Raw genomic sequence first — 22,554 nt, 5'->3', positions numbered from 1 at the left:
TCTAATTGCTATTCTATCAACTAGCTAATCACCTTCTAACTACTCTCTATCTATCTTCTATTAACTGCTTCTATATATCTTTACAAATGAAATGTCAGGGCTTATATAGTGCCCTCAATACAATTCGATGGCTAAGATCAATTCGAGATCAATGGCCAAGATTTTACAATGAAAACCCTAATTAGGGTTTGTTACAACCATTACATAACATTTAATGCTCGACCAATGAAATAATTGTATTGCTTGGACACATGTCCTCTCTAGAAAAATCGACCAATGGATAGCCGGGGTAGGTACATCAGAGTTTGTGCTACCTTCTATGAGTTAGGTACATTGAATCTGGACATTGTTGAGGTGGACCAATCCGACTGGAGGAGTGATGACTAGGATGCCACCTCGTCTGACACTTGTAGCTTGGTAGATATTCAATTTGATGTTGTTGAGAAGCTATCTTTAATTAACTCTTATGAAATTATCTGCTTCTTCAATGAACCCTTGTTCTAACTCCTTGTGTCCTTGATTTGCAGGATGATGATGTACCTCGCCTTGGAATGCTGGATTGGAAGAGGTCGCCCTTATCTTGATGATGCTAGATCGAAGAAGGTTGTCCTTGTCGATGCTAGACTAGAGGAGGTCGCCCTTGTCCTTGCTTGATCGTCCTTGATGAGAACCTGCCGACTTGTAGATCCTCCGGGCTTTGGAGTCGCCATCTTGATACCTACACAACATTCCAAAATTAGTAATATATCTTGAAATCTAAAAATTAAACTTTAAAAGGAAGATTCAAGATTTTAATTAGGAAACTTCATGATAAATCTTGAGTTATCATTTCCTAATTAACCATGCAATACTTAGACTTTTCTAAAAAATGTCTAAAAAAAAATCAAACCTTGAATAAGGGTGTCAAGATGATTTTGCCATACCTCCTCTTGAGAATTAACTCTAAGAAATGATGTAAAAATAGATGAATTTTGCTAGGCAAAGTGTAGATTGAAGTCCTTCCTTTAGCAAAATGCGCCTCCTTTAATCTTCTCAAGCATCAATTCCACCACCTTTAGTCTTCAACACTCAAGATAATTTGCTCCAAATAGGCTAGCTTTCGCACCTCCTTCCTTGCTCCTCAAATCGCACTTGAAATAATGAATGAATGATTAAAATTGCTCAAAACACCCCTACTATATAGGGCGCTCACCACTTCATCTCTCCATAGGCCGACTTGATGAAAATAGGCCAAAAATAAATAAAACTAAAAAGGAAGAGGCCGACTTAGTAAAATAATGAAAATGATACCTTACGCACTCTTTTTTAATTTTAATTTAATAAAAATTAATTTTAAATGCCTTTATAATTAAAATTTCGATTTTCTAAGGCTCAAAATTAATTTATTAAATGCCAATTTAATTAATTGTTTCAAATATTTCGAAGTTGATGATTTTGGCATTTCATGCGATTTGGAGGACATCAACGTTGGGATATGGCAAAAAAATAAAGAATGCACATGTTAAGCGCTCTGGTCCCTTGGAGAGGGACAGGAGCACTTTTTCATTTTTAGGCTAGGATTCTCAATTTTTTAAAGTCAAACCTTTGTTCACCATGCTTTAGAAGATTCTTCCCATCTCATACGACGTTGCCTTAGCATAATCTCGGAGGGAATTTGTTGTTTTCAAAAAAAGTGGGACGATCCTTGAGTGAGGGACGGGAGCACTTTTGAGTCCATTGCATGAATTCTTGATCATATTAATCTTCAATTTACCCTCAAGGCGTAGAATATCACATTTCACTCCATCTTGAACCTTGGTAATAAAAATATCCTTTCAAAATGCAAGGTAAAAGGTCATATTTGGAAAAAGTGGCACGGTCCTTCAGTGAGGGACGGGAGCACTTTTGCCAGTTGTCGTCAAAATTTGCAACTCTCGCATCTCAATTCATCTTCAAGAAATTTTAAACACTTTTTCAAACTTGCGCCTTGGTCTCAATTTGTCCAAAATTGGTGAGAAAGGGAAGATAACATATTAAGTGGCATGGTCCTTCAGTGAGGGACGGGAGCACTTTTGCAATTACAAGCTTATCTGTCCTTTGCTAGCCTTCGAAATTATCTTCAATGGATGAATCTTGCCTTCTCTCATTCATTTCAATCACGCAACTTGCCTTGCCTTTGCAAGAAATTTGTATTTTTAGAAAAGTGGGATGGTCCTTCAGTGAGGGACGGGAGCACTTTGTCTTGGTCCCTTGGTGAGGGACGGGAGCACTTTTTGTCATTTTGGCATACTTTTTGCTCTTTAAACCTCTCAATTGCGTCCAAGGCATAAAACATCACTCGTCTTTCCCATCCAAGTCAAGTTTTATCATAAAATATCGAACAATGAAGAGAAACTTGAAAAAGTGGCATGGTCCTTCAATGAGGGACGGGAGCACTTTTTGTCTTGGTCCCTTGGTGAGGGACGGGAGCACTTTTTGACTTCTTGGCATACTTCTCTGTCTTTTAAACCTTCGATCGTGGTTAAGGCATAAAACACCCTTTCTCCCTCTTATCCAAGTCAAGTTTTGCCATAAAATATCAAATAATGAAGAGAAACTTGAAAAAGTGGGATGGTCCTTCAGTGAGGGACGGGAGCACTTTTTGTCATTTGGGTTGATTTAATCCTTTGTAGACTACTTAAATTATATTCAATGGACAAAACATGCTTCCCTTAACCTCTTCAAATCATAAAATCACCTTAACCTTGCAAAGATAGTGCAAATTTGAAAAAAGTGGCACGGTCCTTCAGTGAGGGACGGGAGCACTTTTTGCCCTCTAAGCCAAATTGTCTCACTTTTCATCTCGAAATTCCCTTGCTAGGGAAGATTTCATCTTACTTCATGCTATGAATAGAAGTTAATGTCCAATAAAGGTCTAAAATTGTGCATATAAAGAAAAGTGCTCTAGTCCTTCAGTGAGGGATGGGAGCACTTTTTACCTTCTAGGCAAAAACTTCATCATTTCATTGTTTTCAATCAAGTCTGGATGCTTTATCATGTTCATTTCGTCCTCCACCATCCCTTTGATGTCTCAATTTAACCAAACAAGGTCAGGAATGGCTCCAATAAGTCTTTTCGCCTTTGTCCTTCAGTGAGGGACGGGAGCACTTTTTCCTTCAACCTTCAAAATTCACCATTTTTGTGCCTTCAAAATCTTCAAAAGTATCAAGTCATGTCCAATTATCATTTCGGAAGACCCTGCACAAAACAAAATAGAAAAGTCAGTGACAAATATGCATAAAATAACATTTGTGCTATGGTCCCTTGGAGAGGGACGGGAGCACTTTTGTCCTTTCTAGCTAATCCATTCAAAATTTAGGTCTCCAATCATTTCACAAGGCATAATTAGGTCATCTTCAAGGCCAGGAATCAATTATCTTGAAAAAGTGGCATGGTCCTTCAGTGAGGGACGGGAGCACTTTTTTGTGTTTCAGGCATCATCTTGCCTCTGAAATTTGATCAAAATTTACCTAAGCAAGAATATACAATTTCATCTTCAAAATGCTAATACTTAGACAAAATTTGAATTTTCCCAAAAAACCCTGACTAGACCTAACCTAAGACATACTTATCTTACTTCAATAATCAATCCTCGGAAGGATGCTTAATAACTTTCAAAATTTGACTGGACTCAGCTTGAAAAATATCTAAAAGAAACCCCTAAGGCTTAGCCCTAGCCCAAACAGACAACTCACTCATTCAAAACCCTAAAAGCAGAGAGAAGAACAGGCAAAACAAAAGCGAAAAAAGGGGGTCCCCATTTTAATGGGGCGATGTGTGAAAACGTCACAACAGTATCCCATACCTCGTGACGATCTGTTCATACAAGAATCGTGTCGTACTCAAAGTCGTGTTATCTGGCAAGGCCCTCGCTTCTGCCCACTTGGTGAGGTATTCCGTAGCCACTACAATATATTTGCACCTGTGCATGCTACTCAGCTTCAAGGGTCCTACAAAGTCCAGACCCCACCGTTTGAATAGCTCCTGTGGCTGCGAGGGAAAGAGGGGCATGAAGTTCCGCTTGAGTGGTTTTCCTGCACGTTGACAAGCGTCACACCCGACCACCCACTCCCGGGCATCAGTGTCTAGAGTTGGCTACCATAGACCGGCCAGAAGTACTTTCCTGGCACTTGCATCTGGTCCCAGGTGTCCCCTTGCTAACCCGTCATGTGCTTCCTTCAACACACTGGGGATTTCCTCCTCCATAACACATCTCCTCAAGATTTAGTCGGTGCCCATTTTATATAACAAGCCATTGATTAGCTGGAAAGTCTTACTCTTCAATGCCAACTTCCGTCGTTCCCCCGGGGGCATCTCCTTTGGGAATGTGGAAGTAGAGAGGTACTGGTCGATCTTCTCGTACCACGATGGTAGTACCGCAATCTGGAACAAGTGTGCATCTAGGAAGTCCTCGTTCACCCCTTTGGCCGGTTCTCCTGATCTGATCCTTGATAGTTGGTCGGCTATCACATGGGACTTGCTTGGCCGTACAATAATGGTGAAGGTGAATTCTTGCAGGAGTAGTAGCCATCTACTTACCCGACCCTGGATAATTGGTTTATTTACCAGATACATTAGTGCCTGATGGTCCACGTAAAACATAAACAGAGTAGCCAACAGGTAGTGGCGAAACTTTTGTACCGTGTACACCATCCCAAGTGCCTTGCTCTTCGTTGTGTTGTAGTTTTGTTCAGCCCTTGACAAAAGCCGGCTGACAAAGAAAACAGAATGATCCAGTCCTTGCGTCCCTACTTGTGCGAGGGTAGCAACAATCGTGAAGTTGGAGGCATCGACGTGTACGTGAAACTCCTTATTCCAATCCGGGTACATCGGTATTGGTGCACTTACTAGCCGATCTTTCAATTCCTTGAAGGCTTCTTCCTGCTCTGTACCCCATACGAACGGCTCTCCCCTCCTTGTCAGCTTGTCTAGGGGCCAGGAGACTTGTGCAAAGCCTTTGATAAATCTCTGGTAGTAACCAACATGGCCCAAGAATGACTTCACCCCTATCACATTCGTCGGATTTTCCATGTTGACGATCACTCCTATCTTATCTGGGTTTGTCTTCAGACCTTCTTTACAAACAATGTGGCTGAGAAGCTTTCCTTGCGGTACCATAAACCTACACTTCCTCGGGTTAAGAGCTAGCCTAGCTTTCCGGCACCTCTCCATACATTCTCTGAGTGCCTTTAGATGGGTGTCCTGATCACTGAAAATCGACCAGTCATCCAAGAATGCCCTGAAATTTCCTACGAACATTTTGTCAAAAATGTGTAAAATTATTCTCTGGAAGGTTGTCGGTGCATTACATAGCCCGAAGGGCATGCGATTGTAGGCGTACACCCCCTCCTCCACCACGAATGTGGTCTTTAGCTTATCTTCTTCTGCAATACTTATCTAATTGTATCCCGAGAACCCATTCAGAAATGTGTATATCTCATGCCCAGCTACTTCTTCTAGAATGTTGTCAATGAATGGCATTGGGAATGGATCTTTGATTGTTACTACATTTAGGTACTTGAAGTCCACACATATCCTTATCTGATTAGCTTCCTTCTTGAGATAAATGACTAGTGGGGAAACCTAGTCACTTGTTTCCACTTTGAATATGATCCCAGCTTCCAACATTTTGTTGATTTCCTCATTCACCTTGGCCGCGTAGTTCTTGTTCATCTTGTACGGTCTCCTCCGTACGGGTTGGGCTCCTAGTACGAGGGATATGCGATGTACGCACAATTCCGGTGGTACCCCCTTCAAGTCCTTGTAGGTCCAGGCAAAGACGTCCTTGTATTCCAAAAATTTCCTAAAAACCGTTGCCTTCAGTACGGGGTGTTTGCCCTCTCGGGTAAATGGTTAAATGCAGAACGTAAATGCACAGAACATAATGGAAATATATTAAATAACCAGCCTCTATATTAATTCCACAGTCCATGTACAATAAGTGCTTATAACATTACATCTGACACGACTAACATGATGATACTTCGAAGAAAAGGTACACAATATATAATACCCGAAGGGGCGCGACACAACCGTCGCGACTCCAACTACCTACCCGTCGGCCAACTAACTGACCGCCGTAACTCATTATTACCGACGACAACATAAACATAATATTACAACATAACATAATGATTATTCCCGTCAACATCATCCCCCCCAAGAAAAGAAGTCGACTCCGACGACTTAATACAAAATAGAGATGAACGGCAGGAACTACTGACGCCAGTCGGGCCCGGATCTTATACACTTGCTGCGTCCTCGCCTGAAAACCCTTTTCTGCTACCATCCGATGCTCAAGTGCGGATTTCACCAATATTGCTTCCTTTGCCATCACAGTCCTCCTGTGCCTAACCCAAACTTGTCTGCAAAACACGTTTTTCAGTCTCAGCTTCCACCAACTGCTACTCAATTGATACTATCTCCCTAGCCAATTTGTCCTCGATGGCCACCCGTGCTACTCTCCCGGCATCCAACTCCTGGGTACGCTGAACTAAGTCTCATGCGACTATTGCCTCCAACTTGGTGGTCAGCTCCTCCCGAGCCCTCTGTGCATCCACCAAGGCAACCTCACGTCCAACCGAGACATACTCCGAGTTCCTCAAAGCGTACCAGTCATGCCTGGAGGTGGCCACAATCCGCTGGCACAAATGCTAGGAGACACCTCAAATCCTCCATCACACTCCCCAAAGGCTAAAAACTGAACTGAATAACTCCCTGGTGTCATACAACTGCGCAGACCTGCAATGCCTTCCCTCGAACTCTGTTTGTTCCCAACCTCCAAATCCGTCTCCCTCTACGACTTATGGCTTCCCCGCCAATGCTTAGCTGCAGGCTTCTTTCTCACAGTACGAACAACCACAACACTTCCCGTGGTACTTTGTAGCTCAAAATAAACTGGGGGTCTAGGGGCAACGCCCCCAGCGAGGTCGAGGGGCAGCGCCCCTCGTGGGGTTTGGGGCAGCGCCCCTCGCGGGGTCTGGGGCAGCGCCCCAGCGGGGTCGAGGGGCAGCGCCCCTTGCGGGGTCCTGGGGCAGCACCAATTTACAACCTTCAGAACCCCACGAAAGTCCATGGCGCGCATCATTTCTGTGATATTTTATGATGTCAAAACCCTTCTTCTACACTCCAATATTTTCAGTGTCTAGGCTCCAGACTTCAGCAAATCATTTTAAATCTGGCCGTCGTCGTTTTTTTTTTTTGGCACTGTAATGTCCTCGATGGCACCCCGGCCATACAACCTCCCTGTACGGTCAACAATAGCACTAGCACCTCCAATCGTGCGGTCGACACCCTTCTTATCGTACAGACACACCTCCGATCAACAACAGCACTGGCACCTCCAATCGTGCGGCTGCTTGGTCTACTTGTGGCGGTCGTTTTGCCCTTACGTGGCTATGTGGATTGTGCGGGCTTGGTCTCTTTTTTTCTTTTTCCTTTTGCGGCTGCTGCGCGTTGGTGTGCGTGACCCTTGCTGTGCGTGTTGATTGTGCGGTGCGTCCCTTTCCCTGGCTGGTGATGTGCCTTCGACGGTGTGCGGGGTCTTTTCCTTTACCCTTCGCACCTCGCGGTGTCCGGTGCTGTGCGGTGTGCGGCGTGGTGGCTTCTTCGTGCGGCGTGGTGACTTCCTCGTGCGGCGCGGTGGCTTCCTCCTATCCTCGGTGTGCGGCGTTCCTTTTTTTCCCTTGCGTGGCGTTTTATCCTTGCGCGGCGGTGTCTTCGTGCGGCGTTTTATCCGTTTTGCGCGGCCTTCGGTGGCTCCCACCGCACGGTGTGACCACCGCACGATGGTGTCACCGTCGGTGATTCCACCGCACGGTGGGGCCCGCACGATGGTTCCACCGTCGGTGGTCCCACCGCACGATGGTTCCACCGTCGGTGGTTTCACCGCACGGTGGTTCCATCGTACGGTGATGCCACCTTCGGTGGGCCCACCGTACGGTGGCCACTTTCTCTTCCCCACCGTGCGGTGGCCTTTTTTTCTCCTTTTTTTTTTCTTTTTCTTTTTTTTTTGACCGTACGGTCGCTGTCATACGACCATGCGATTTTTTTTCTCTTTTTTCTTTTTTTCTTTTTTTTTTTTTTTTTTTTAAGTTGTCTAGAGAGTCTTTGGCTCGGGTCCCCTGTCTCTGGGATCGCTCTTCATCCTTCTCGGTTGTCCTCGCCCAAAAGTCTCCTGCTTTTGTCCCGTGCCTCTCGAGTCGCTTCTCGGCCTCTTAGGTCCCCTTCCATCCTCTCGGGTCCCCCTCCGGGCTCTCGGGTGTCCGTCCGGCCTCTCGGGTCCCCTGCGCGCTTCGCGTGGTAGGGTTTCAATTTGTACCCGTTGGTGGCAAGTCTATTTTCAATGGCCATAGGAAGACCTGGAACCACAAATTCTACAGGGACCACGATCTCCTTCCAGTACATAAGAAGAAGAAGAATAATAAAGATTTTGAAGACTGCGGTCTTCCACACAGGGTTCCAATCGTTGCCGACACTCTTCGGATTATCTGCGTCGCCAGGGTTTGGGGCGTCTCCCTTCCAATATTCTTTGTATTCCGGCAGGTACACCTCTGTTGGTTGCTCTGGTTCCTCTACTTCCCGACGACAACATAAACATAATATTACAACATAACATAATGATTATTCCCGTCAACACGGGGTTCCAGTCATCCCCTACGAGTATCACCTGCAGGTCCTCATCCTTGCCTAGATTGACTTTTTTCACATCCCTTTCCTCGTACTTGATGGGTTTGTCTCGTTCAAATTGGTGGGTTGGCGTGTCATCCGCCCATGCCATTCCCTCTTGGTACCTACCGTACTCCGAGAAAAATGATTGTTCTTCCATACCGCCACTTGATTCCCCAAACTCGCATATTTGCAGCATGTGGCACTTCGGGTGGAAGACCTCGTAGTCCTCCATCTGCCAATGGAAGAGTCCGGCAAGCGAACTAGTTCCATCTTCAGAGCATCCATCCAGTTCCAGCACTCCTTCGTTGGGTTCCCTCCCTCCTCAGTCTCCTTCAGAACCTGTTGGTGTCTGTTTTATCATCTACCAAACATTAGGATAGGATACCCAAAGGTATTCTATCCTCTCCTGAAAAATCACTACTGATTCCAAGGTCTATATGTGCAAACAAGCGACTTTAGTGGAATAGCTTCTTGGCTAGTGTATGCTGAAATTTCAAGGGGGACTTACGTTTGACAAGTATCTTGAACTGCTAGACTTAGATGGATTTAGCAATTTTAGGCTCTTCTTTTTTGGGGGAATTTTCTGGGATTTAGACTTTCAAAAGAAAGGGGAAAAGGGATAGGGTTTAGGAAGGCTAATCTAATCCTACGAATTTTGAAGATGGTATCAACTGGGTGCTCTCGAGAAACCAAACCTTGCTTCGCCACACTAGGGACAACTACACAAGGCCAGTGCAATCTTCAATGGGTTGTGCTTATGATCGAGATGTTGGGATGCACAGGGGATGGGCTCAGACTAACTTTGCACGGTAGAATAGAAATCATCCATTTACCAAAAGTATGAGCGGAGATACACCATCAATTGACACTTATCAAATCCTTCATTAAAATTAACAACAATGAAAGCAAATCTAAATTAATTCTAACTAATTGTTGAGGCAATTGAAACCATGCAAATCATTCAAATAATAGAGATTACAAAGCAGCGCACATGCAATATATTATCTGGAAATGACCTTAAGCAACAATACATCAAAAACCTCACCCTTTTCAAATGAGAGGAGGCAACCTTATATAGTTTCTCAAAAATAAATGAATGGTCGAGATCAAACAGTGATCAAGGGCCAAGATTGAAAGTCCTAAACCCTAATTAGGGTTTCCCGAAATACTATCAGTTCAAACAAATGAAAGAGTGACAAGTGGCACAGCTACTAATTTCATTGAGGTGAGTGGCCACTTTCCTCTTTCAGAGATTCAACGTATCTGGACACAATGAGCTTGACCTCCTCCATGGTGACACTTGGCAAACCGCCAATATGGAAGTCGATGAGGTCCACATCGTCGGCGCATGTGGCAAGGGTGCCTTCCCACTCCACTGCTTGGGTGAGGAAGTTGCCATCGATGGAGAGGAAGTTTGCAATCTTTGAAAGATCGCCTTTGTCAATCATCCCTGAATCCCGGAAGAAGCTTGCCTGAATCCTGGCTCTCAGGTTCTCTGCTTGTAAATGTTTCTCCCTTAGGCTTTCCTTCTTACAGATCTCTGACACCACACGGAATACCTTGCCCAGGATCTCTCTAACACTTGCCTCTTGGTCTCGGATTTCTTCAGAACCTCAATCCAAGTGACCAAAGTATAGTACCACGTGCCGAAGTCGTACCTGTCTCTTGTCTGTATGATGCCTAAATCCACTAAGCTCCTCTTTGACATGCCTCGGATAACCTTCAGGTGAGGGAGTATTTCATTCTGAATTTCATCCACTTCTTCCCAATTGGATGCTAGATCCTGGATACGATCAATCAACAAAGAAGTTGCCTCATGTGCCGATACTAAGTTTTCCACCAGGGTGTCAGCACACACCAAAGCATCTGAAATCCATTCCTTTTCTTGAGTGTACGAGCCCTTCATATCATCATAGTCCTTCACTGATCCCTGTTGAAGAGGTTGTGGTGGAGTAGCCGGGACTTCATGGTTGAGCGGGCTGGTAAGATGGAGAACATACTTCTTCCACTGTTGGTTCTCTTCTTCCACTTTCTTCCTCTTTTCCTTTTCATGAGCCAGCCTCGTCTTTAGAACGTTGCCGGAGTCATCAAAATATTGGATCTCTTGGTCCTGGGTAGGCTTACCCATCTCTATGGTGGTAACCTTGTAATCATCTGCGGTGACATTGTCCCTAGTGTTCCCTTCTTTGGGCACCGCTATCTGGACTGTCCTGAATCCGGCACTGTCTCTCTGAATCAGGGAAAACTTCCTGGCTGGTTTGGGCAGTTTAGCTATAGCGGGTTCATTCACCTTCTCCAGGAATGCTGCGATGACCTCCTCGGTTGAGTGGGCCTCCTTGGGAACCTTGGCCTTTATCCTTGCTCTCAGCCAATCCGGAATGGTTGATTGTTCTACAGTGTTCTAATCAAACTCATCATCTGCCTCTCCTGGGTTCGTTGGTATGCCATCCAAGAAGATTGTAGGTGCTTCAATTTGCCCCCTGTCTGGACTTTGGAAGACCTTTTCCACCACCTCCTCAACTGGCTGGGAAAGGACTCTTACTTCATCATCAATCACACAGATGTTCATCTCTTGCTCCCCAATTGCAATCTGATCAGGTGCAATGGAAGCAGCACTTAGGATGGAGTGACTTTCGCTGGATTCTCTTCTCTCACCTACAACCCTTTTCCCTGTGACCTTTGTGGAGCTTCCACCCAACTCCTTCCTCTTTCGAGACCCAACACTTTCTGGATTTCGAGCATCACCGGCGAAGGTACAAAGGTCGACGGACAGAGTATCATCTACTCCCATTAATTCATAAGTCAAAGTCATACCTTTGGCTTTCAACTGTTTTGTCTTTTCAAACCCCCACCACCTTGAGTACTCAACTACCAACCTCATGAGGTCTACTAGATCCGATTTCTCTCCCTCTGTCCAATCTATTAAGACTAAGGGTTCATTCTTCATCTTTTCAAAGCCCGGCTACTGAAGTTCTCGGCTTTCTTCTACCTGATCAGCAACTCTGAATACTTTCGTTGCTCTCACCATACTCAAAGGAATTCTTGACCAGAACCTTTTCCGGATCTCGAAACTATCAGCTGCATTAGCCCAGTAGTCTTCTAGATCCAGTCTGTGCTCAAACGTTGTTCCTTCAATTTTCTTTATCCTATGGAATGGATCGAAATCTTTTCTTGCCTTGTATTAATAGAAGGGATACCAAGCCAGTTCTTTCTCAGCGGTGGCTGCAGCCTGTGATGATGGACATGTTTCCAGCCCATTATCAATTGTAAGTGAGGACGTCCCTACCTTCTTCTGCTTATCCCTTTGAATCACTATATACTCCTCCAATTGTCTCACAACCTCGAGCAACACCACTCGGTTGGTAGGATAAGCTGGAAGCTTGTATGGAGGCCCAGAGAATCCCTGAATTCAGAGGTAAGTGAACTTTGGATATTGGATGTACCAACACCTGAACCGACTGATGAAGTCCATAGACTCTTGAGAGAGCCTCTGGTGCAGGCCACCTTGAAGTGTCCGGGTAATGTGCATCAGGAAGGTATCATTCACCTTTTTGAAATGGAACTTCTCCTCCATGTGGAGCTGGGGATAGCAATCATATACTGGAAATTGGTTCTCCTTGTTCCCAACTTCTCCTCTACAAGTGAGACCTCTATACTTGTAGGTCCTGGCCAAAGAATAAAACAAGTAAGAACTCATGAAGAAAGTCCTATTCGCCTCCAAGTTCCTTAGCTGGCTATCTAGGTTGTCGCTGATCATCCGGGCCTAGTCTATCATTTTTACTCCATTGATTATTTCATTAATGAAATAATACATCCAGGGTTCGAATGGAGCTCCCTGAGGATTTCCTATTATTCTATTAAGCAGGACAATCATGTCCCCAATGTCCTCCTTGAAGTATGCTCGCACTAGGCTCTTTCTCTGGAGTTTGGAGGGGCCCTTCCTCGGCTTGTCTAGCTAGGAATGGTTAACTATGGCATCATATTCCTCTTGGTGGTCATGGTACAGACTGTCAGCTTCGTCCTTTGTCATATATACTGCGTTGTGGTACTCAGGGATCCTGAAGGTCTCTCTGACGGCCTCATCGCTAACATTCGCCAACACTCTTCCATCAGGTGCAACAATATCCTTACTGATGGGGTTGTAGTGTTTGGCACATTCGACGACTAGTTCATTGCACTGCATGGTGGGGAGGAAGCCGGCAGCGTGCACGATACCACTCTTCATCATTTTTCGCACAATGGTGGTAGGCACAAGGTTGTCCAGACCAAACATTCGCTTCTTAAACTCCCTCAGATTGATGTATCCGAGGTTGGTGTCGCTGATGTTCTTCCACTTTGAAGTCATCCTCAACTCTGGAGGAGCATCTTTGTCTACTTGGAATTTCATAATGTATAAGGCCTGTAGGCAAACAATGGAAATTTTAAAGTTAGAAAAGGATTTGCAAAGCTTTGAAAATAACGGGACTGCGACATGGCTAAGTGTTGGAAAATTTTCCCTTTTTTTATTCTCATACTTAGCCATTAAAATCGAATTTTCACCTTAAAACCCTCAGTCTTAAGGTTGGTTGTGGTTACCACCAAGTGTCAAAACTTTCAAAAAAAATTCATACTTAGCCAAAAAATGATTTTCTTCCTCCAAAATTTTCGAAAAAATCATTTATTAAATTCTGGAAAATATTCAGAAAATTCACAATTTTAATTTCACCTCTGACTTGGATAGAAGTAAGGCTAGAATTTTCTCCGAAATATTCAGAAAATTCAGAAAAGTTTGAATGATTCTTCCTCGTACTAGTTGCCTTTCTCCAAAAATCTGTAAACCTTTTGCCAAAAAATATTATCCAACTTCTAGCAATATCTAGAATTTTCTCCAGATGATCTTCAAACTGACATACTTTACTAAGCTCTCCTTAGTAACTTTGAACTTCTTGGTGTAATAATGAAGTTGATAATGAAGTATTTGTAGACAAGGTTAAATCTTCAAGTAGAAACCCTTAAAATCATCCAACCCATACTTCTAATTTTAACTTCATGTTTCCCAGTTTTAAGACTCTCTCAAAAAAAAACATTCCATTTTGATTTAAGTTTGAAGATATTTATCGATTCTCCAATATTCCCTTTCAAAAAAACTTTCCATTTTGATTTAATATCTCAATAATCTTTCAATATTCTTTTCCTCAAAAAAAAGTTTCCACTTTGGATTTATTTTGAAGATATTTAATAATCCTTAGATATTTTCTTCATTTTAGATTTAATTTTGAAATCTCTGTGGATTTTGTGACATCATGTTGACTTTGTTTGACCTTCCATGTGTAGGCGGACCTTTAATGGGTTGTTTTGATCTTGGGCGGACTTTAGGAAGGACTCCATCAAGGCGAACTTTGAAGGCTAAGGCATAGGGCGGACTTCAGGCAAGTTTCCTTCATGGCCTAGGCGGACTTTGGTGTGTTGGTTATCATGGCCTCTTCCAAATCATAGCGGACTCCAAGCAATATCTCCATGGGCAGAGTTTAGAGACACCTCCTAGCAAGGTTTCCACATGACTATGGCGGACTTTGGTGGCTTCTCCACCTTGGGCGGACTTCTAGCGCCTCTCCTCATTGTTCTCTTTACCCTTGGCGGACTTTAAACTTGGCACCTCCTACCTTGCTCTCTTACTTTGGCGGACTTGGGAGAGGGCTCCTACATGGTCTCCTTTACCTTTGGCGGACTTGGGACTTGGCACTCATGTGACCTCCCAAAGGCATGGCGGACTTCAGGCAAGGCTCCTTCATGACCCTTCTAACCTTGGCGGACTTTGGCCTTTGCTCCTACATGGCCTCCTTCTTGGTGAAAATTTGGCTAAGGCATGGGGCGGACTTTGGAGAGTGCTCCACCTTGGGCGGACTTTGGAAGGCTCTCCACCTTGGGCGGACTTTGGAAGGCTCCCCTCATAGCTCTCTTCAAGGCAAAATTTTGGCATGGGGCGGACTTTGGAGAGTGCTCCACCTTGGGCGAACTTTGGTGTTAGCTCCTTCATCACTTGGGCGGACTTTAGGCATCCCTCCTCTTGCTTGGGCGGACTTTGGAAGGCTCTCCACCTTGGGCGGACTTTGGAAGGCTCCCCTCATAGCTCTCTTCAAGGCAAAATTTTGGCATGGGGCGGACTTTGGAGAGTGCTCCACCTTGGGCGGACTTTGGTGTTAGCTCCTTCATGGCCCCCTAAGGTGTGGCGGACTTTAAGGATAGCTCCTCTATCACTTGGGCGGACTTTAGGCATCCCTCCTCTTGCTTGGGCGGACTTTGGTGGTGTGCCCTACATGGCTTCCAATGCATACATGGCGGACTCTGATGGTTGCTCCATGCAAGGCGGTCTTCAACACATCCCCTCATGGGCGGACTTTAGAGTGTTGGCCATCATGGCCTCTTCAACACATGGCGGACTTCTGGATAGCCTCATTTGTACCTGTAAAACCCTTCGTTTAGCCAGACTTAGAAGATTTTTGGAAAAATTTCAAAATTTCACAGCTTAATCAAATTTAATCGGATTAACTTGAAATTTGAAATCCATGCCTAGGTGGATCATCTGAAGCAGCAAAAAGCCTAAAATCTAGGGATTTAGCTTTTTAGATCGAAACTTGGAATTTTCGAGTTTCGGTCGAAGCTGGTCAGTGGTGCAAGTGTAAACCCTAGGTTTGCATCCCGAAAAAGTAAAAAGCCTAAAATCTAGGGATTTAGCTTTTTTAGGTCAAAACTTGGAATTTTCGAGTTCCGGTCGAAGCTGGTCAGTGGTGCAAGTGTAAACCCTAGGTTTGCATCCCGAAAAAGCAAAAAGCAGACATCCCTAAAAAATAGGAAAAACTTTCTAAAAATAGCCATACCGGGGATCGGGCTAAAAATGCCAAAATCGAAACTTCCTAAAAAATAGGAAAAAGCAAAAAAGCAAACTTTCTAAAAATAGAAAGTTGTCCAAATCGATTGTGATCTTCGTCCTTTGGCCTTTCTAAGCACTCTGGTGGTGTTCACACTCCGAAATCACATAACTTGCGAAAACTAACTTTCAATCGTCAGGGCCTGAAATGCTCTGAACTGGACAAGGCTTGGTGAAACTGCAGCAAAAGGTCACAGGACACTAAGAACACCCTAGAAAGCAGGAAAATTAGAGGGTTCCCATTTGCAATGGGGCAATGTGTGAAAAAAAGGTCACAACAGAACCCCACTCCCATCTATTTGAGTCCTATGACTATTTGAGTCCTATGACTATTTGAGTCCTATGAGTCGGAGTCAGACGACGTGAGCTCTTCACTGATGGACTGATTCCTCAAGTCAATCACATACTTATGACCTTCACTCTCTATGGACAGTGTATTCTTCTTCTAGTTATGATTGGCTCTAGCCATGATCAGCCATCCCCTTCCCAGGAGGGTGTCGTATGCTTTTCTCTCCAGTGGAATGACTACGAAGTCCAGAAGGAATTGTTGTGTCCCGATCACCACCTTTTGTGCCATGAGAGTCCCAAGGGGTTTGATGTTGTGCTGATCCGCACCGATGAGATGAAATGTTGGTGGCCAGAGAGTAGGCTTGCCCAGACCTCTCCAAGTTTCTTCTGGTAGCACGTTGACTCCAGACCCGCCATCCACAATGGTGTTTGTGAGCTTTTGTCCCATCATGTCCATCTCCACCACGGCAGGTTTCCATCCAATGCTTACCGTGAGCAGCATAGGGTCCATGGCATCCGTACCAGGTTCCTTCATCGAAGCCGCACTAGGTGGTTATGTCACCGTCCGATGTTCCTGGTCGACGGTGATGTCACCAGCTGCATTTGTCAGGGCCATCCTCAACTGTGGCATGGTCTATAGAAGGTCGGATACCCGTACGAGTATAGTGGTCTATAACATCTTCTTAATGATAGTTTTCTCCAGTCCTAACCAGAGTGGGGTACTGCCAGCCGGGTGTGAGGCCCTTCGTTCTTCTGCCATCGCCTGCTCAATATCTGCCCTGGCTTCCTGGAGTCTTTCCTTCTCCGTGCGAGGGTCAGGATACATGACTTTCTTGTTTTGCAATCTTGTGATTGCCAGTACGCCTTCCTCCGGTTCTTCTACCTCAGCATATTCACCCCTTTTTGCTTTGGACACTCTGTGTCGTCATGATTCCCCGGACCACACCATTTGCACAACAAACTTCCTATGTCATCTCCATTTTGACATTCTCACGCAAAGTGACCCCATTCGTTGCATTTCTGGCATTGGATCATGGGTCATCCCTTTGCATCGTATTGAATTCTACTCCTCGACGTGTTATTATTGGGCTTCTTGTTACCCCGTCGGTTGTTTCGGTACCCTCCAGGAGAGGCATTAGAGTTTGTTGCCGGCTTCAGAGGTGTTGCTAGTGATGTGACTTGGTCGAGTTGGGCGTAGAGCACTTGTGTGCTTCATGCTTTCAAGTTGTACGGGCATTCCTTAATGGAATGTCCCATTACTTGGCAGATGTCACAGAAGGCTTTTCGAGGGCAACTCCCCTTAGTGTGCCCTTTTGTCTTGCAGTCGATGCACCATAGTTCCTTTCCTTCCTTGCCACTTTCTTTGTCAGCCTTTAGTTCTTTCATCATCCTCATCATATCCCTTTGGAGTGCTTGCACGGTTTTGGACTCCCCGTCGTTGTCTTCATCCGTATTGTCACCATCGCTCACCCGGCGCTTCCCTCGGGATGTCTTATTTTCACTCTCAATATCCGTCGCACGGTTGTATGCTTCGTCATACGAGGGCGGAGGGACCACCTTCATCTTCCGTCTGAGAGACAGTACCAGTCCTTCAACAAACCATCTCTTCTTGAGGCCATCAGTCGGCTGGTTCTCCATTTTGTTGAGCAATTCCCTCATCCTCCTGTTATATGCCCGCACACTTTCACTTTTTCCCTGCTTGGTATTGTAAATTTCCGCCACGATTTCATTGTCATCCCATAGGAGATTGAACTCCTCTTGGAAAGCCTTCTTCAGATTGTTCCATGACATTTTATACTGGGCATCCGGGTCTCTATACCAGTCAATTGCGATTCCTCGCAGAGTGGTTGGAAATGCCTTCAACCATTTATCCTGGTCGTCCTGGCCATTTGCCTCCCAAATGGTCACGCATGTCTTACAATGTCGTACGGGATCCTCCGACCCATCACCCATGAATTTTGGAAGCTTATGTTTCTCCGAGGTGTGTGCCATTGTTTTTGTCCGGAGGGTTTTATGTAGCGCTTGGAAGTTACTATATGCCCGGAAGGTATTATGTGTCTGGAAGGTACCGTACGCTCTTGACCTGGTTGGACCCCTCTCCGTAGGGCTTTGGTCACCCTCGGTCCTATAGTCTCTCCTTCCCGGGGTTTATGGATCTGACCCTCCTTTTTTGGTTCCCTCTGACAAGGACAAATTCCTGATGCCTGATAATGTTGCCTCAAAAATATTGGCGATCTCTTCGTGCAGGTCTCATACCACCTCCTCTCCTTGTTCAGAATACTTAGACGAGTTGCTCTGCGACTCGGCTCCGGAGTCTTCTTCACTCGACGTTGAGTGTGGGGCCTGGTCGACGAGATCTTCCTCCGCTACGTCTAGAAGTGGCGGGTTCCTGGTGACCTCCACCAACTCCTTCCATGTACACGGCCTTTGTCTCTCCCGACTACGACTCCGACTCACACTCCAACTTCTACTATGTTTCTCAGGGCTCTTCGAGTCAACAACCTCCCTTAGCCGTCGTCTCTGCTCGGCCTGTTCTTTTATACGGAGAGATCTTCGTACAGTTCCCTCGTCTACTCCTCCGGTGGTAGTGGTACATTTGTCTTTGTTTGGCCATAGGGGCATTAAGTGTCAGGGGTACGGCGTCGGCCTGTCTCCCTTTCCTCTTCCTCCCTAAGGTTCCGCTCTTCATACCTTTGGAGTACTTGTTGCCGACGGAGTTCCCGTGCAATTTCCTCCCTTCGGTCTTGGAGTGCAATCAGATTTTTGGCGAGTAACCTTGGAATACTTCCGAGCAGGTCAAAGACGGGAGTATTGACGGTGAGTTCACCACGTACCATGCCTTCAGGGACGGCTCTCTCCTGAGCCTCCCTCTGCACGTACTGCGTGACGGACACGTCCCACAACTCTACCAAGTTTGTCGTCAATTGATCCTCTCGTGCCTCTTCCGCGGTACTTTCTTCGTATGTGTCGCTATCTCCGACAATTAATTGTTGGTTGAATGGCCAGCCCATTAATTCCTTCCACCTGCAGCCACAGTTAACTCAAGGTTCGTTCAGGCAACGGCGCCAAAATGTTTAGTCCTTAATGTGAGGTTGGTAAACTCATGGATAAAACAAGGATATCCCACACGTACCAACTATTCATGTAACAGAACATTCATATATCAAAGCATGAGTAACAATAACAAAATAGCTATACCAGAAGAATGATATCTTTATTGAATTCTCCAAAATATGTCAGTACAATACCATCCTTGCCGAGGCTCCATCCGAATCATATATAGACTCGACAATTGGCCAAGTTGCCAACCGTCACTAACTACCAACTACCCCACGGAAACCTCTCGGCGACTCAAACATAACCAAACATAAACACCCATCCCAACTACAACTAACATGTGTTATTGACCCCTAACAGCTTCCAAGGGATGGAACTTTTGGAAAGAAGGTAACTCTCCGTCCCCTCCTTGAAGATATATAAGGCAGGTCATTTGATCAAGTAAGGGCATTAGAACATTTTCTGCTATAAGGAACCTGCAGTCTAATACCAGCTATTAATTATAGAGACACGTCTTTATGAAGAAGGGTAAACATTGTAAAGGATGCGACTCTACGCCTTCTTGAAGGCTATATAGAGCAGAATTATCATTGAGAAGAAGGCATTAAAGTGGATGATAAGTTCTGCTACATATATAAGCTGCAAGATCAAACATCGGTAGATAGAATTAATTATCACTGTGGAACAAGACAGATAATTTGCAGTCCAGACGTGGAAGCAGCAGACTTATAACTATTTCAGATCTGTATAACTACATCTACTAATACTTGCATAGTTGCATCTTGTGGTATGTATCTGCCAATGCATTATTGTTAATGTTTATCTCAATCTATATATACATATGTATGACTTGCTATTAAATGTATATGTCTGCAATAATTCTGTGTGAAACCTCCATCATGTATGGAAGGAAGGAAGTATAGAAAAGAGGGGAATTAGAAAGTTGCCATCAAAGTAGCCCACCCTAGGAATGTCCATGTTGCCTGCACCTAGGGCCAAGAGGGCAAAGATCCACTCTTGGGCTTAGATAGGACAATCAAGAAACCCCCACTACGATCTTCTCTCCAACTCTACAATGATGGCTATTGTCTTTAGGGGGATGAGACATAGATAGGAAAAGTAGGTATAAGCACCCCACTAAGTAGGCCACCCCAGCAGATGTCCATGTTGCCTGCCCACCAGGGCCAAGAGGGTGAGTGTCCACTCTTGGGCTTAGTGTGCAGATTGCTTCAGGGCGGACCTATCATGTCTCTTCCTCCAAAACCCTAATGTGTTTGAATGATATGATAGATATTATATGGATACACGCCCCTTGGTTATGGTTGCAGAATTCAAATCCACGATCGTATTGTTTAAGTTGATCTCTTTCTTAGTAAAGATGTAGCCTTAACCCTAACTTGTTGCAAATGTGATTCTAGGGCAAATTTGGAAGGGGACATTACAACAACAATCCCCTCAAACTGAGCTACAACCCAGCCATTGAGCACCAACTCAGATCAAGAGGCTCCAAACTCAATTACAAAGGTAGATATAGGAACAAGAATTTGTCATGAGGACCTTAGCAAACTTGCTTTGCATTTACTCAATTTGATCTGCAAAATCTATGACTCGGATTTACTCCGCAATGCACACAATGTGGACAAGATATTGCATTTTTGCACAGACACTCTATCACGTATATTCACTCACCACCTTCGCACCACAACACACACATGTATGAAACTGATCAGCAATATATATACATTCCTCTAAGATATTATCAACTCTATGTTGGCTTAGAACAATTAATCATCATCCGCAACTCAACATGTCAACCAAAGAATAATCCTTAATTCAAACATTCTGAAACGTGTAGTAGACTCGAACCAAAAACAAATATGTTAAAAAAGAAGTAAGAACATGTTATGCACTCCCTTTCATAAATTCAACTGGTCTCATGTTACCTTCACACACTTCTTCCAGCTGGCGCACATTTCCTTTCTCTGGCGCATTCACCAACATACTTGCACAGCCAACCAACGAACATAGTGTTCACTCTGTCACTTCTAGTTTTCTGTCTTGTATATCAAATCCTCTGGAACTTGAATATAACATACTTCGCGTGTAGCTTTACTTAACTTCCAAAACACATGACACAACACTCAATTGTGGTAGAATGCAGTACCAAAATCAATGATGGCGTAACCTAGTACATTTACCACCTCTGAGCCATGATCCTCATAAACTTAACGCAGACACTTCCAAGCTTCCGCAAATGTTATAGACGTTCAGGAACAGCTAATTCCAGTGTAAACTCTCTGTGTTGCTTCTTCAATAATGATAACATTAACATTCTGCATCTTGACATTAATGACAGTATCTGTCTCACAGAATCCTCATACAGTTTTTGACATCTTCCTCATGCTTCCTTGACATCAAACATCCTTTGACATCAATGACAACAATATGTCCAGCATACAATGATTCCTCTTGCAAGTAAGTATAATCCCAAGATCATTGAAATCACCCGGTCTAGAATTTTTCCGCAGACTAGCGTTGCAGAGGGTGGGATTGAACCAATAGCCTCTGCCATTTCGAAGTCATAATTATAGATAATCATAAGTTGTAATCTAATGGTTTTGGGGGACACTTGGAGAAGCACGCCCCAAGGCTCAAATCTCTCGCACAGCTCACTACAGTATGGCGGCTCAAAGGAAATATAATCAAATTCTTTTTTCTAACGAGTATCTGGTCCATTCAAGCACAATTCTTGTTTACAAATCTTAAGATGGTGATCCAAGCTTTACCCCCGACCACATTAAAAGCCGGTCATAATCTGACACGCGAACGAACAAGAAAAACAAAAGTATCATTCATCAATTTGTTAGGCCAAAAAGCACAACGTTTATTAAGGGAAACGTAACTTCATTCTCAAATAGAGTGATCAGGAAAATTCGGGAGCACTGAAGCCAAGATTAATTGTATTTTGTTAAGAAGGCCTTCAAAAGAAGAAAACAATCGAGTGCGCTAAATTCCTCACAGAGCCGTGGTGGGTCACAAAGCATCAGTCTCTATTATTTGTGGGCGGGATCCAATTTACACTCAATTTAAAAATATGCACTTTAAAAAAAACGGAGAAATCCATAAAAACATGTTCCTGACTATTCCATTAATTACAGAGCTGAAATTGCAGTAAGAAATGCATACCTGGTGCAACAGTTTTTCAGCCCCAGCATTGGAAAAAATCCCTAAGCCAATTGCTTTGCATGGGTGGGTTGTTAATATCGATAAAATTCAACAAACCCAACAAACAAAATTGAAAGCAACGAACAAAGAATTTAAATGGTTTGAATTTTACTTTCATCTCGTCCAAACACAAAATTTCAATAAAAAGATCTTCAACCTTAAAAAAAATGATAGGCATTCTGCTGAACATTTCTCTATTGTACATACGTCCGACTTGGCATCTGGGACACGTGTCACAGAAAAAATGAAGCCCTAAAGGTGGTAGGCTACAAGACCGTTTGGCGAACGACTGCCCGCTGTGTGTTTAAATTTGACGTCCTTCCAACTACCCTTCCTAATTAGGCCATCGATTACATAATTAGTCAATAAGCTTTTATTGGAGTTTTCAA

The 22,554-nt window shown here is 44.3% G+C and overlaps 1 protein-coding gene across 5 annotated transcripts in view; it reads right to left on the bottom strand.

Moving 5' to 3' along the window:
- LOC131029578 (biotin--protein ligase 1, chloroplastic) overlaps positions 1-22,350 on the bottom strand; it is a 132,588-nt gene extending 110,238 nt beyond the window's left edge. For 2 of the 5 annotated variants that reach the window (XM_057960115.2, XM_057960106.2), the window contains exon 1: positions 22,127-22,350. In XM_057960115.2, coding sequence (XP_057816098.1) covers positions 22,127-22,155 — 29 coding nt within the window. In that variant the 5' untranslated portion in view covers positions 22,156-22,350. Of the gene's footprint in view, positions 1-20,883; positions 21,756-22,126 lie in introns of all 5 variants that reach the window. The other 3 variants (XM_057960131.2, XM_057960137.2, XM_057960147.2) reach the window with 3 other exon arrangements.
- Between the last annotated feature and the right edge of the window lie 204 nt (positions 22,351-22,554).

This window comes from Cryptomeria japonica, chromosome 10 (assembly GCF_030272615.1).
Source record: "Cryptomeria japonica chromosome 10, Sugi_1.0, whole genome shotgun sequence".
NCBI lineage: Eukaryota > Viridiplantae > Streptophyta > Pinopsida > Cupressales > Cupressaceae > Cryptomeria > Cryptomeria japonica.
Note: the sequence above shows the minus strand (reverse complement) of the source record. Positions and strands in the feature narration are given on the sequence as shown.